The sequence below is a fragment of the Parus major genome, chromosome 5, assembly GCF_001522545.3.
Source record: "Parus major isolate Abel chromosome 5, Parus_major1.1, whole genome shotgun sequence".
NCBI classification, from domain to species: Eukaryota; Metazoa; Chordata; class Aves; order Passeriformes; family Paridae; genus Parus; species Parus major.
The window spans coordinates 46,738,825-46,755,117 of NC_031774.1; the positions used below are offsets into that span (position 1 = coordinate 46,738,825).

The following is a 16,293-nucleotide window of genomic DNA, read 5'->3' on the forward strand; positions in this document are numbered from 1 at the left end:
TTGATGGCAAGTGTGACTGTCTCCCAAAAGTGTTAAAAGAAGTCTTGGCTTTTTGAACATAGAAAGTAGCAAAAATATTAGAAGCTACATTCCATGCTATGCTAACTTTACTGACTGCAGGGTTAACGTGCCTAGAATTAATTTATCTCTTATCACCTTAACATTCTTTGGTTTCATTTTGAATTCATAGATACAGTAATTTTAATATTGTTGGTATCTTACATTTTTAACAGCAATAAAGAATGACACAGAAAGGAAGTTTTGTTATCAGCAACTTCCAGTTACCTTGAAGCTCATATACACTATATTGCAGGTAACACTGATTATTTGTTAGTTTAGTTTGTATTGTTGGTGAAGTGGTGTCATTTTGTTGAGAGAGGAACATCTGTTTACACAGGAAATGTCAAGGTTTGAAGAACCAGACATTCTTTTTAACATGCTGAATTGTCTGAAGATCCTGTGTCTTCATGGGGAATGCCTGTATATAGCAAGAAAAGATCATCCACAATTTCTTGCCTATATTCAAGATCACATGTTGATTGCAAGGTAGGTTTTTATTGCACATTTTGTCTTCATACTTTGTTGGTTCTCCAGGTATACATTTGCTATTAGTGTCAAAGAATTTGCAAGTTTACTAAGGAAAACTAACAAGAGTGGTAGAAAAGTGTGGAAAGATTAAGAAACCTGTATAGAAGTTATTGCACTGGCTAATTAAGATGTTAATTAAATCAAGGTAACCCTGCATTGTGCATTATGGCTACTCCATTGTGAATCACCTCTTTTGCAATGAGTCAGAGTCTCTCATATTCAGTAATACCATTACCTGAGACTGATGTATCTTCCTGTACTCTACAAAATAAAATGAAGGATGTTGTGGAGGCACGCACACAGTTTATAGGGCCTTAGCATTAAAGCTGAGAGAACAATAGTATTTTACCTCATTTTTATGAGAGACGGGAAGTTTGTTTACTTAGAGTGAATTGGATTGAAATCTGTGCATTTTAAGATTCTCTATAGAGAAGGGGACTTCTGCAGAAAACTAGCTGAGTAAACATCAGCATATGATCTTCTGAAATAGTGTTTGTCAGCACTTAACAGCTGCTCTGTATCAATTTCACCAAGCATCTCCCAAGACTTATGGTTTTAGTATCCTAGAGAATCTGTCCTGAATCTAAATACCAGCAGATTTTGAATGTCCAACTTCTTAGTTATTCATGGATGCACATGATCTGTGGTGCTAAGACAGTTCTTGTGTCTTCTGTGGTGTAGCTGGTCATGCTGAAACTCCTAATTTTTAGCACAGATTCTGTTCCGTGGCAGGTGCCCTGAATTAGGCAAACTCTTTCAAAATTAAATATTTCAAAGTGGGGAATATTTGAACCTGGATTTTCAAGAAAAAATGCTGTAGTTGAAGATTTGCAAGTAACTGTTTTCCTACAGTTTTTACTACAATCCACTCCATCGTATTCATGTAAATGCCCAGCATGGCTCAAAAAGAATTTCATGGAAAGTTCTTTACATTTAGAAGAAAGGATATTAAGGGAGTGTCTTTATAAGCAAGCTTGCTCTCTTTTGTCTTGCTAGCTTATGGGGAGTTGTGAAGTCTGAGTTCTCTCAGCTTTCTTCCCTGGCAGTCCCACTTCTTCTTCATGCACTTTCGCTTCCTCATGGAGCTGACATTTTCTGGACAATCATAAACAGCAATTTTAACAGTAAGGACTGGAAGATGAGATTTGAAGCAGGTAGGCCTGAGAAATGTACTCTTTTTTTCTCTTTGTTTCTTTTCTGAAGAAGTAGAGGTTTCTCTGCTGTAACTGAGGAGACATATAATAGATGATGATATTTTTTTCTGCTTTTGAGAGTTTTGAAGATATTTCGGTGCTAAACTATGGCACAACCATGTGCAGTAAAATAGAGGAGAAGATGAGACATTTTGGATAATAAAAATCAAAATTACAACTCTTTCTAGCTATTTTTCATTGTTACTTTCTCAGCTGTGCATATTTCTAGGAAATGTGTATTACTTAGTACATAAACCATTGCCTAAATGAGTATGTTGTTGTCTCGCTGCTGCAGTTGAGAAAGTGGCTGTGTTGTGCAGATTTTTGGATATCCACTCTGTGACAAAAAACCACCTACTGAAGTACTCTTTGGCTCATGCATTCTGCTGTTTCCTGACTGCTGTGGAAGATGTCAACCCAGCAGTGGCTACAAGAGCTGGACTGTTACTTGACACCATAAAGAGGCCAGCTTTACAGGTGGGTGCACTACATGGGGAAAAATACATTCCAGTGGGAAACTGGATTTTCACCTAGATTTCAGATGTGCAGCATCACAGTCACTGCTAATACCTCTTTAGGCAAGAGTTATTGGTCTTGGTGCTTACATATGCACAGAATAGCCAAGGGAAATGATACTGCCCTACCCCCAACTTTGAATCACAGAACCATATACATTGGAAAAATTAGTTTTTAAGATCAAGTCCAACCATAAATACTTTAATGACTGCAGTGGATTAGTATTCTGTTTGAACTGCTGTTGTAGAAAACTGTAAATGTTTCTTTGATTATTTGAAAATAATTTGATATTTTTCAATTAAAAAAATGCATTTCTAAGTATTAAGAGACCCTGCTGAGTTCACAGTGAGAAAATACATTTGAGCAAAACCAAACATGCTTTTGATCTTTTAAAGATTTACTTAGCCATGTAAAGGTGAGCCTGCCAATCACACGATTAAGCAGATATGTAAGCAAGAAAAGATAAAAAAAGATTAAAATATTTTAAAAAATAGATCTCATAGAACAATTCAGTGCTAGTTCCCTGGAGAATAGAATGAATATGTATTTTAAATAGTTCCAGGTTACTGCCTAAAAAAGCTCTTAATATTTGCTAGTTCAATTCAATTTTGTACTCTTTCAAAATAGTTTTGAGAACTTGATTTCAATGACACTGTTACTGTACTTGGGTTCAATGAGACCAGTACCCTGGACCTTCATATTCAATATTGGGGCTTTCTTCTCAAACTTAAATCTTGGCACTACAGAGAAGATTCTGGTGCAGATAATCTACAGAAGAATTTTGAGGCAAGGTGCCTCTAATACACTTCAAAATGTAATCTTTCTTCCCCGTTTAGCCTTGGTGATTCACTCTTGCAATTAATGTCTTGATTCAGTTACCTAAATGTAACATTTTTCTCAGCTGGAGAGTGTGAGCTAAGTACTTTGATATTGTTTACCAAATATGCAGTAGAATAGAACTTTGCCTGTACCTTTGTATTACTCAAAATCTTAGAAAATTCTACATTCAAAATATGATGTTTAGTTATCTCTTTACTTACCTTACTTTCCCTCTGATATCAGTAGCATTAGTTCTGATTTAGAGGACTTGGTAGGAAAAAGGAGCTAAACATTGATCCTGCACTAACTGACAGGAGAAGTTATGAGCTTTGACATCCCTTCAATTTAAAATATCCTTAAAAGATCTCATATCTCAATTATGTGTTGTTTTCTTTGTTTCCCTCTATAGGGTCTCTGCCTCTGCCTTGATTTCCAGTTTGACACAGTTGTCAAGGACAGGCCCACAATTCTTAGTAAGCTTTTGCTACTTCATTTTCTAAAAGCAGATATCCCAGCTTTGAGCTGGGAGTTCTTTGTGAATCGCTTTGAGACCCTGTCTTTGGAGGCACAGCTTCATCTGGACTGCAACAAAGAATTTCCTTTCCCAACAAGTAAGCAGAATTCAAATAAAACTGATCACTTTTTATTGGCTTCTGAAATTCTAGCTGCCTGCGAGAGTCTGAGAGAGTTGCAGGTCTCACGTGTATAAATTCTCTGAAATTGAGTAACCTTTCAAGCCAAAATAAAATAAATTGAAGTAAATGTTTTTTATTTCCTGAATACAGATTAGGCTGTATTCTGTTGCACGTTTGGGTGTCATGTTTAGCTCTCACTAGGATGTGATTGCCAGCCTTGGTTGAATTGGGATCTGGTTCTATGATCACCTGCAACCCACATTAACCCACTTGTTGCACTCTAGAAGTTCTGAAGTAGTGACATTTGCTATTCTCCAAGTCCCACATCATTCTCAGTGCTGTCCTGTGATGGTCTGTACAAAGTCAGCCCTGGGACTTGTTTAACCCACAAAAAAGCCCCAATGTATGGGGCACAGCATAAGAGATACATGGACTCCTAGAGCCAGTGCTCAGTTAACTATTTTTGCAGTGACACGTGTTTTAGAATGTTTGTTCCTACTTGGTTTCTTGACGAGAAACCAAATCTCCTTCATTTCACTAGAGAGGTACTAAAAATTAATTCATGCATCATTTTTTAGAATGCTGAATAGTTGAAAACTTCCTAACCCAAGTGGTGGCCTATGAGTCAGATCTATTTCCATCTGATTTTCCTGGAGGAGCTGGGAACAGCTGTTTGAACAGTGCATGTTCCCTCAGCAGCCTAATGCTTCCTTCTACGTTTGCATGGAGCCCAGTGCCTAAAAAAGTCTAGGTGCTATGACTGCTCCACTGGAGAGGGGTGGAACTGCAAAGGTATTTTCTTTTCTTCATATGTGAGTAGCTTGACCCAATGCTGGGAACTGCTACTGTGGCCTGAGGAGGGAGTCATGTCCTTAGTTTTTAACGCCTCTGGCTGGAAATACAGGGCAATATCTTTAAACAGGAATATTTTTGAGTGATTTAAAATAAGCAGAAGATAATTTTCAGATTTATTTTTAAGCTTTCTCTTTGGCATTTCAAGGAGATGGGTGATGCAAAGAATGGGCTCACTGACTTCAGTCACTCAGATGATTAAACTCAAAGGGTTCCAGTGCACTGTAGGAATGAGTATGGAAAAGTATTGGTGATCACATTAAGACATGCAGTGATACTGCTGATAACACCACTGTAACTCCATAATCAACACTCACAGGTGTTTTGAGTTCAGAATCAGGATGGTAGGTGCAGGCAGAACAGGAGGTTAGTAAGGGAAAACTAGAGGCCCTGGTTAGGTATGAGTGCACTAAATGTGATCCATACTTGTGAGATTTCTGCCCTTTTAAATAGGAGCACCTCATATTCTCTTAGCCTGAAATTCAGTTTTTGGTTTCAAGAATCTCTTTTTGGCCAAATAAGAGCATAAAATTTTTTAACACAGTTATGCCTTTTTGGGTTTTATGGTTTTCAGAATGAGAGCATGCAAATGAGTGCCTTGCAGATGGACCCCATGGGCCCATTTGAAACTTTCTTGGCTTGAGTGGGACCCGGGGCCCAGTTGCATTTGGCACTTGGCAGCAGTAGGAGCTCCCCATGCTGTGGAATGAATCCTAACTTGGTCCATTGCATTTGCAAAGCTATCACTGCTGTCCGGACAAATGTGGCCAACCTCAGTGATGCGGCAATGTGGAAGATCAAGAGGGCTCGTTTCGCACGTAACCGTCAGAAGAGCGTGCGCTCCCTGAGGGACAGTGTGAAGGGACCCGCCGAGTCCAAGAGAGCGCTCTCCCTTCCAGAAACCTTAACCACCAAAATTCGTTGAGTATCAATTTCTGTTTCTGTGACACACCTGTATCTTCTCCCCTGGGATCATATCCCGTTGATGGGTGCACACTGTAGTTGTCAATATTTATCCAATTGGGATGGCAAATTCAAGTGTCTGACTTCTTTAGGTATTACTCAGATAATGACAAGTTAGTGAGTTTAACAAAGAATGTGTCTAGATGTGTCTGTGTAAAATGCCAGAATAAAATGCTCCCAAACTAGTTTGTCTTTTCTCGATCTTAATTTTTATTTGTGGCTAATATGCAGTAGTTTTGTCTTAGATACAGATTTTACAGAAAAATTCCTCTATTACTAATATATTTATTAATTATAATTATTAATCAGTGCATGCAGCATATGCTAGACATCTTAAAAACAGCTGTTAATGTCTCAAATAAGTTTTTGAATATATTCAGAATTCTGTTGTTAGGGAAACAATGTCTATGCAACACATGCTTCCTGCTGGCTTCTACAGGAGGACCTAGGTGCTGGAAAACCATAGGATTGTATGAAGTGCCATGCAGATACCTTTCCAAGCAAAAATAAAGCTTGGTTGTTCTCATTCAGAGAACTTTGCAAACGCAGATTAGTCTTTATATTCATTGGATATAAACTGGACCTCTCATTGCTCTTACCCATATAATAGGAACTGATGAAACTTTCAAAGCTGTGCTAGTGAACTGTTAACTTAAAAGGTAATTTTCTTTTCAAAGCTATCTTTGTCTCTTCTGGACATTCCAACACTGCAATATATATTCTTTCCAACACATTCCTGCAGAATATTTTGGGATTCTTAGGTAATCCTTCATGACCAATTACTGATGCTGCACAGGTCAGCTGCCTGTGTGCTGACTCTTGTACCGACAAAATTAAATGATGGAGAAAATTAGGGTTATTGAACAAGTTGTACAAAATCTGTAGGGCACACAAGTGACGTGTTCCAAGCAGTTACAGTCACTGCCTGACAACAGTGCATGAGTAAATGAACATAAATGTGCTAGCACTGAATATATGTTAAGTGTAAGATGTCAGTGCTGCCTTACTAAACAGAGTTGCTCTTGTTTTTTTTAAAGCTGTGAGTTTGACCAGACATGAGCAGTCTGCACCAACACTTGGAGGAACACCAGAGCAAACACCAGGTAGGTGTTAAAAAGGAGGTGTGTTTTGATGGAACAGGAAGAGGAAGGCTCTAACTCTTGACTTGCTGAATCATGAGATAAACTTACACAAGATGGAAGTTGTCTAAATGGCAGAGTGAATCACATCTCAGCATGGTTCCAAAAAGTGTAAATTGAAGCTTTGCTTTCAGACTGTACTGAAAGCTGCCTTATAAGTAAGACTTTGGAGTTGAGAGATGGTTGTTCAGAGTCAGTCAGCTGCCAGCAGTGCCTCACCCTCCTGTGTTTGATTGCCCACAAGTAAATATTTTCTGGCCTGGCCCCATGGGTCACCTGTTTTGAGTTTGATTTTTGAGTCGGATCTTTGAGTCCTTCAAGTTTTAAAGACAGCAGATGGAATCTTTTTGCCTGTCAGTACTGTATATTACCTGTCTCCTCTGCAGGCTTATAGATATCTCAAGTCCCTTATTTTGTATTTACTGGTATTTTCTGAGGATGTCACCCTCCTGTCAGGCTTCTGTAGAATAGCAGCACAGCAGGATTCAAGTAATCTCTCAATAATGTGGCTACTGACAGTAGCCACATTATTGCTCTGAGTGCTGTGTAGATTGGTGACTTGGAAGTGAAAAGATGTCAGATTCAGATCTTTTCATGTTCTGTCTTCAGATTTGGAATACTTCCAACAGATGCAAATTCCTAATCAAAATATATCAACTTATTCAATGATTAGCTGAAAGGAAGATACTTGTCACTGTGAGAGCTGACTAAGCTGTGAAATGAAATAGGGGAGTTTCTGAATTTGCAGGATATAGCCCTGCTGTGCAAGCCCAGTGGGAGCTGGAAATCAACCAGTTCCTTACAGAACATATGTGTGGGTTGTCACAGGATCACAGAGGGAAAAAGCAACATAATGATGGAATAAGCAGGTATATCATTTGATGATTGTTCTTCATTTAATGGCACCAACCACCTGCTAAATACTGGGCTTAAAGGAATTTGTTGCAGAAGAAGTGTCAATCTCACAGTAGGCATTGTTACCCATTGTGGTTTTATTAGATGCATTTTGGTATTTCTACACTTTACTTTCCAGGCTTAGGTGTTTCATCACCTAAGGTTAAAACAAAGTTTCCACTAAAAATGTGTATATAAAATGCTTAATGTATCTAGTAACTACTAATCTCAAGAAAATTCTGACAATATGATTCAGAATATGACAGATGATTTGGGAACTAGAAGACTAATTACTGTCCCTTTTTTCTCCTGCCCAATATTTATGATTTCTTCCTAAAAGCTTAAATGTTTGTAAAAACATTTTTTTGAGGTTTGTTTCAAACTGCGTTGGGGTACTGAGGATATCTGATTCTGCTAAGGAACTGATTGGCTCCTAAACAGAGACCGTACATCTGTTGTAGAAAAACATGTATTTTATACATAGCCCTTGAATGAACCAATTTTCATGCTCATCTGTTCTTTCTAGATCTAAAACAGTCATCCTTGCACAGTCCAAATGAAAGCTGAATTCAGTGTGCATTCTGTATGGATTAAACACCAGGATCATGTATTTGTTCCTATGTTCTCTACTGTATCCTGGGCAGTCGTTGAGAGAGTTTCATTGATAGGGATCATAGCTGGGATGATGAAGCATGATTTGGTTCTGATCTAATGCTTTATGTTACATTGTGATATACCTTTAAGTAATTTGAAGGTAAAGGGGTCTGATATAAGGGGCACATGAATAAAGAAAGGAATCTGCAGGTAAGGCTAGATGGAATTCAGGCATGGAGGCTGTGTATTACCTGGCTATCTGTATGTTTGGTGATATGAGAAGGTTTTGATGAGGGTTGGGGATATGTGTGTGTATCTATGTACCTTGTATAGGCACATACAAATGCACATGAATTTTAAGGGATTAAAGTTACTTTAGCCACTGTAAAGACAGAGCTGTCTTGGTTTTGTATTCCTAGCTTGTATTTAAACAGCCTCATATAATAACAGGATACCCTGTATATTGTGTTGATGAAATGAACATTTAGTTCAGGTTTGATATAACCTAAGACTCATTCCAGACAGCAGAAATTTTTCAGATTCTGAAAATCTATTGATTAAACAGGATTGTACAGCTTTTGTAGATTTAAACAAGTAGTTCTTCATTGCTGTGTTTTTTGAGGTTCCTACATCAGAAATAAAAACACTATAACTGACATTCCATAGACTTGATCCATAGTAGAGCTATGACAAACAAATCAGAGTGAAGTTCTGTTCACTCTATCCTGCTGTATAGCTTTCCCTGAGGGTAATGTATGAGAAATGAGATCTTTAATGCATCAGAAGGTGTAATTATATTTCTGGAAAAGTAAAATATTGGGAAAAGTCCTGGGAAGTATCTGTTAGCTGGTGTTAGAGTTATGAAACACGTTCAAAATTGAACATTTTATCACTGAGCTTCTAAATTATATTGTTCAGCGAGTAAAAATAAAATGGTTTAATCTTTTTAGATTAATTACTCTTTCTATTTGGAGAACCAGCATTTATTTAGAGCCCAATGATCTTTTCATTCATTTCATCTTATCTCCTTCTTTACTTTACTGAAAATCTCACACAATATTATAGAGATGAAAATAAATAGGGCTGAATAATACAGTCAGATATAGTCCTTAGGAAAATCGTGTCTTTAATGATATAATTCCATAGAAAATTTTAACCTGGGTTTAATATTATATAAGAATATAAGATTATTTCTCAGTTTATGTCCATGAAGCTAAGATTACTTTCTGTGTACATTATTGAAGTACTTCTGGAAATGGTTTTTGCTTTATTTCTGATTCTAAGTATTACAGAATTCACTGTTTTCTATTTGTATCTGCAAATCTTGGTCCTGCAAAAGCTTTGGTAGAGAATTTCCATTTTGAAGGAAGGTTTTTAAGTAGAAAAATCCCAGTGAAAACTGTCTGGAACAAAAAAAATATGGTATAACATAAACTTCATTATTTCTTCTAACCCAAATACCAGTAAAGAAAAGTTATTCTTAATAGAAGTGGATCTGAAAATTCCTGCTCCCTCCATAGTTTCAATTTTCACCTGTCACAGAAATGACAAACATCTCCCATGCTTTGCAAAACAGCCAAACAAACCTTTGTTCACCCACCAGTATAAATGCAACATACTTTAAATTTTTTTTAAAAAAATTACAGACATTGCAGTTCTTCTTGTGAAGAACCTAAGACAGATGCAGTTGTACCAGCAAAGGAGTCCTTTGTCAGAATAGCACATCACATTGAGAATATGGGTAAATTATTAGAATATTAGAATATTAAAATAACACTATTTATTTACAAGTTATTTGTAGTAATACAAGTTATTTAAGAGAAATACAGGCTTGTACTAATAGGGGAAGTCTTCATTCTTTGTATAATCATTATTTGGTACAATTTTTAGCATTTCCTACCCTTGCCACTTTGTGCATTTTCCACTGGCAAAGACTGATGTCTGTTAATGTTTACTAAGGAAAGACTGACAACCATACCTGATGATAACTTGGTGGGATTTGATGGACGTGGAAGAATAATAATGTTCAATTTGGGGGAAATGAACTGGGATGGGCAATAAGGTGCTCCACTAAATATAGGAAAGCTGAGAAATGGAGTTGAGTGTACAGGGTATCAGAGTTTTTTTGTAGAAGAAACAGTAGGTGTTTCTGCACTGTTGGACCTGAGGCAACAGAGGAGCAATGTCCTCAGAAATGCATGCCTGTCTCCTGCAATTTCACTGTATGTATTTGGGCAGACATGGAGGAGTGAACTCTGGAAAAATAATCTGGTGTGTTCTGTACCCTTTTTCTAGGATTTACAGAGTTTACACAGTAATCTCCACTGTCTGATACCAATGTCTCTTGTGCCCATAGGACAACCTTCCCCAGAGAATGATAATACAATAAAAGACCTGCTGCCAGAGGATGCTGGGATTGACCATCAGACTGTCCACCAGCTCATTACAGTGCTCATGAAGTTCATGGCAAAGGATGAGAGCAGTGCAGAGTCAGACATCAGCAGTGCTAAAGCTTTCAACACAGTCAAGCGCCATCTGTACGTCCTGCTTGGCTACGATCAGCAGGAAGGGTGCTTCATGATTGCACCCCAAAAAATGCGTGTTTCGACCTGCTTTAATGCCTTTATTGCTGGAATAGCACAAGTAAGTGAAGCCACTTACTAGTTTTTACTGCTATTTATTATTGCCTGTTGTTGAAATAATGGTAGCACAGTCTTCTTTGTAGCAAAATAATAGCTGAATGAGGTAATCCTACTTAAAACTTAAACGCTTTTCCAGCTTGTGAAAGAGTCTAAAGTTGCTGCATCACTGGCAAAGAGACTATAGTTTTGTGTGCATGGAGGCATACAGATACTACCACTGTATGAAAAATTAGAGACTGCTTCTAACCTCTGCCTTCTACACTAGCTTTTAAATGCCTTACTTTCCTCATGAGCATTTCCTCCTTTCTTCTGGGATTCATACATTCGTGTTTTGCTTCCCTATGTGAATAGTCTGTGAACTCTTCAACATTCTTCACTTTGTAGGAGGCTCATTTTTCTTTCTGACAGTGGACCAGGACTTTCTGTTCTCCCTTTCCTAGGGAGTACTATTGCCATAATGAACGTTTGCCTATATTGCTATGATAAATGACCAATCACATCCTTGCCTTGTGCCTCCTTTCTCCATCTTGTAAAGAGGACCATAATTTTCTACCTCACAAGGCTCTTCTAAGGCTCAATTAATTCCCACTGATAGAGTAGTGGGCTGAAAAATGTTCTGTACTTGCAGTGGAGCATCATGATCGCTTCAACACTTTTTCCTTATCACAGTCTCTCATAAAGGATTACCTTAGAGGAAGAAGAGGGCTGTAATTTCAGATGTCTGCTGTAACCTTCAAACATGGCTCAAAGCTATCCTTGTCTCTTCTGGACCTGCAGTTCTTACTGATATTTTTAGGTTCATGCATTGGAGTCAGTGATTTTTCAAAGTTAAATGTGATGTTGATAGTTGGATAAACTGTCACAGCTGGGGAGATGTCAGGTATCTGTATTTCAGGAGGCAAAAGAGATGGTTTTAATGCAAACTGGGTAGCTGCAGATGCTTTGGGTTCCATTGTCCCAGAGCACTATGGCTCAGTGTTAATCATCTTTCATTTGTGCAGTTTTAAATTAAAGAGTGTAAAAGGAGATTGAGACCTGTTGCTCTTGTATTGAGAGTCTGGCAGTGGCAGTTCGGATCACAGGGCATCATCTTCCACGTTTGTGTTTCCAAGCATTTTGCGAGTTTGGAAGCCCAAACTTCAGTGATTATAATTGGACTGATTTTAAGAAGTACTCCTTACTGCAGCTGTAAATATCAGCCCTTGCCTTTCTCTTCCACCTTTAAAATGTCTCGTGTGAGCCAAATTCACCATTTGTGTTTAAAAACTTTATAACCGAATTCTGGTTCCTCTGATGTCAAAAGGAGAGTAGGCCAGGATTTTTCACTGTGCAGCAGACATCAACTTTAATTTGTATTTTTGGAAAATTCTTTTCTTAGCTGTAGGGCTGCCTTTTGATTGGAATCACCTTTGTTGCTAGAGAAATGCCATGTGCAACCCGAAGATGGATTTACAGAGTGAAAACTTAGTACTGAGCTCTGAAGACATCTATTTCAGTTGCTCTTCTTTCCCAAGCCATAAATACTTGCCGTCAGCTCCACAAAAGTTGGGATTAGGTTGTCTTGCTGGTTCTTTAATTTTTATTCCAATCTTGGTTCGAGTGGACAGTTAAATTTAAAAAAAAATATCAAATGTCTCAGTATTTTTCAGGGTAAACTCCGAGAGTTTAGGACTCCCGAAGGCCCGGGTTTCTCTGCAGTGGCCGTGCTTGCCCGCGCGGTGGCGCTGCTGCCGCAGCGCGTTGGCCTGGCGCGGGCTCCGCTCCGCCCCTCCCGCGGCCTTCATTCCCTTCTTCCTTCATTTCCTCATTCCCTCATTCCTTCATTTCTTTATTCCCTCATTCCCTCATGCCTTCTTTGCTCAGCGCCAGGCATGGTCACGTTACAGGATTAGGCAGCGCTCTGTCTGCTTTGTATGGATGAGCTGTTCCTGACCGTGCTGTGTAACTGTTGCTCCCTGAGGGAACACGGCATCACGGGCTGGGGCCGAATGTGGTGATTATAAATCATATATTTGATTGGCTCACCCTACATGGATAGACGTGCGATTCCTGTTTAACTCTACACATGCAACACAATTGTATTGAGTATTTGAGACAGCTGCACATCAAACTGGAGAATTTTACAGGGAAAATCTAGTCAGCTTGTTGACCACGAGTTTAGTGTTTGTAAATTAGTCTCATCTGCTTGTTCTGATTAAAAAAAAACAAACCCCAAACCAAAAGAAGTATAGACTGTTTAGATGTAGAGAGCTGCTGATAAAGTTCAGTAAGTCCACTGAAACTGCAGGGATGTGTTAGATTTCAGGGGTTGTGCTGGAGTTGCCTTGGCCTGCTGTTACGCCTTCCCGGGTGTAGGGCAGCGTCAGACATGAGGCCTTTGTGGAGCCTTGTCATGATCTACTTTAGCTGTTGATCTCAGCATGTGTGATTTTAGAAATAGCTCAGGCTGGAAGTCTGATAAAAAGGTTGTGAAAAATGGCATTGCAGTTTCAAGTGAAAGCACGGTTGTGCCAGGGTAATGGAATGTATGGCTTCACTGCACTTTTGAATCACTCCTAGGATTCAAACCACTGGCCCCAAATAGCATGATGTTCTTCAAAGGTCATGATAGAGGTAAGGCATGTGACTAACAGTAATCGCAGCAATCTGTCTGCAGCAACACCACCACTTAAGGTTGATGAGCAATTTATTTAGAGCAAGATATTTTTCATTTGCTTTACTCTTGGATCCTGTAGGATTTGTGTGCTTAAACTTCCTGCATAATATAGTAGACACCTTTGGTGGAGAGTGGGAACCTAGTGTCATTACCTGATTCCAGAACCTGGGGCTTAAAAAACTCTAATGCCTAATGTTGCAAGCCTATTGAGAACAAAAATGAAAACTGCCATTTTTGTTAAAATGTTAATACAATGTTAATACAAAGCCCCCAAACAACCAAACTACTCAACCTCCAAAATTCACAAGTGCATCCTGTCAAACATGGGGTGTACATGATATGGTTTTGTGTATTGAGGCATGATCAACTTGTACTATAATACAAGGCTATTTCGGCATAATATATTTTATGACTTGCCAGTGTATCTTAAAATTTAAACTGTGCTGGATGAAAGGCTTTCAGAACACATTTTCTTTGTTTCATTCTGCCTATCTGGCTAAAATGAGAAGGTGGCAAGCTGGCAGAAAGCTTTTAAATGGTAGTGAGATTTCCTTAAAACCACTGATTTCTTTTCCCTTACCTAATACCTCAACTGTAATCATTATTTTGTTTTTTAACGTCAGTGGATTTGGTTTTGGTGAGGTAACTCCTGTGTTCTTTTCAGGTGATGGACTATAACATTAACCTGGGAAAACACCTTCTTCCCTTGGTGGTGCAGGTGTTGAAATATTGCACTTGTCCTCAGCTAAGGCATTACTTTCAGCAGCCTCCTCGCTGCTCTCTCTGGTCCCTCAAACCTCACATTCGGCAGATGTGGTTAAAGGCTTTGCTTGTTATTCTCTATAAGGTGAGTGGTCTTAACAAGACACCGTCCACAGAAAAATTTTCAATTTGAAATTTGTTACAGGGAACACCTAAATGTATGGCAAGTGAATGGAGCTGTAAAAGACAATTTTCTTTCTTATACTTATTCGCTGTGTTTAATTTCAGTGTCTGAAATAGTTGGGATTTAGTTTGTGTTACTGACTTGCTCTGTGCTTCTGCAGTCTTTGTCTTTCAAGTGTTTACCTGAGGAAGGAAAATATGGATATTAGAATAGGAAAATGATGTGTGAAATTCCAGTGAGGAGTATTTTGAGTAACTTAGAATTAGTTTTAAAAAAGCAGTAATAACTTTAAAGGGGGGAGTGTGTCAGTTTAGCAGTTTGTATTCTTCAGATAAGTGATGCTTTTTAGGAAATGCTGTTAAAGTGTAAGGTATTTATGGAGCAAATTGAGCTGAAAATACTTTTGATGTGCTTAACAAATTTCTAGCAGGTCTGCAGGGTGTACAAGGAAGTGCAGACATTAATGTTACTAATATGGACTTATAATGTTTTATTAAAATGATTTTGTGTACAAAGATGACAACAGTCCTGCTTCTCATGATATATTTAGAAGTGTATAACCAAGGGAAGGCAAAGGGCATCCAGCTGACAATATCATTGTAATTTTTCTGATTTGCTGCCTAAATGCTTATCCAAGGAGAAAAGTTAGTTTTTAAGCTGAAGTTTTTCTCTTTTGCTGAACAGTACCCCTACAGAGACTGTGAAATCAGCAAGATTGTACTTCACCTAATCCACATCACAGTCAATACCCTCAACGCTCAGTATCACAGCTGCAAGCCTCATGCAACTGCTGGCCCTTTGTATAGTGACAACAGTAACATAAGCCGATACAGTGAAAAGGAGAAAGGTATTTTCAACACTCTAATTTGTATGAGAGTCATTGGTTTAATTCATTAAGTCTTGCAGATGTTGTAAAAATGGGTAAATATGGTCTGAACTTTAGAACATAATACTTGGAATTGAGTCTGAAGTGTTACTTACCTGACTGACAAGTATAGGCAAGTATGGTAAGAGATATTCTCAGCTGCTCTGTAGGTTGAGCATAACACAGTGGTCTCACATCCTTTATGGGAGTGTATCGTAGACTTAATGTTTCAGTCACCATGTCTGGATAGTCCTTGGCCTTTTCTATGGCAGTGCTAGCTGATCCTGCCAACACACAAAGTGTGCAACCAGCCTGACACCACATTCTGATTTTACTTTGTAATAAAGTGAAATAGTAGCACATATTGATGCTGAAAAGAGAAGGCTATGAATTCAGTCTATAGTTTGCTTTTCTCTTTAAAGGAGCAGAAGTTGACAAGGTTAATGCAAATGTATAGGTGGATGTCTAAAGGCAAAAGAAAGTTCAATACTTTGTGTTTGATTGTGAGCTCTGTATGTGCTTGCTAGGTGTTGCAGAAGTACTGTGATGGTGTGAACTGGTGTAAACTTGGGACTTCAGATGCCATGTTGTCACTGAGTGTAATTCCTTAGGTTTGTGAAGTTAGTACATAATAAGTGTTAATGATTAACAGGTTCTTTTGATATTCTGTAGCCTTCCTTCAGTTATTTTGCCTTTTAGCTGCTTATTTGTTGTTTACATCTTCCTTCTCAAATAGTCTTTGTAGTATGCAGCAAACTCTTCTGAAGAAAAATCTGAGAAATGCCCTCGTTTTCCTGTCAGTACCTTTTCCTCTTCTGTTGCTTGTTGCTTGGAAAAGATTTCCAGCAAAACAAGAGAACAGTATTTAGTTTACCTGAACACCCTATTACCCTGCTCTAGCAAATTAAAGCAATCTTAATGTAGATTTAAAGTACATATTGCATAACCTCACTCAGTTGGACATTTTGTATTGCTAGTGGAAGGCTAAGAGGGTTAAGACAACTGTGGCCTTACTGTGAATTTGTCTTTGTTTTGAGACAAGTTGACTTAA

At 38.3% G+C, this 16,293-nt stretch overlaps 1 protein-coding gene across 12 annotated transcripts in view; it reads left to right on the top strand.

Moving 5' to 3' along the window:
* Positions 1 to 16,293, top strand: part of UNC79 (unc-79 homolog, NALCN channel complex subunit) — a 105,805-nt gene that overhangs the window by 38,220 nt on the left and 51,292 nt on the right. For all 12 annotated transcript variants that reach the window (XR_004497886.1, XM_015631734.3, XM_015631733.3 and 9 more), the window contains 10 exons: positions 234 to 313; positions 398 to 546; positions 1,585 to 1,742; positions 2,077 to 2,258; positions 3,526 to 3,727; positions 5,344 to 5,523; positions 6,604 to 6,669; positions 10,550 to 10,836; positions 14,156 to 14,338; positions 15,062 to 15,224. Coding sequence is in view for 11 of the 12 variants with exons in the window: in XM_015631734.3 (XP_015487220.1) it covers positions 234 to 313; positions 398 to 546; positions 1,585 to 1,742; positions 2,077 to 2,258; positions 3,526 to 3,727; positions 5,344 to 5,523; positions 6,604 to 6,669; positions 10,550 to 10,836; positions 14,156 to 14,338; positions 15,062 to 15,224 (1,650 nt within the window). In the remaining variant the exon portion in view is untranslated. The remainder of the gene's footprint in view (positions 1 to 233; positions 314 to 397; positions 547 to 1,584; positions 1,743 to 2,076; positions 2,259 to 3,525; positions 3,728 to 5,343; positions 5,524 to 6,603; positions 6,670 to 10,549; positions 10,837 to 14,155; positions 14,339 to 15,061; positions 15,225 to 16,293) is intronic.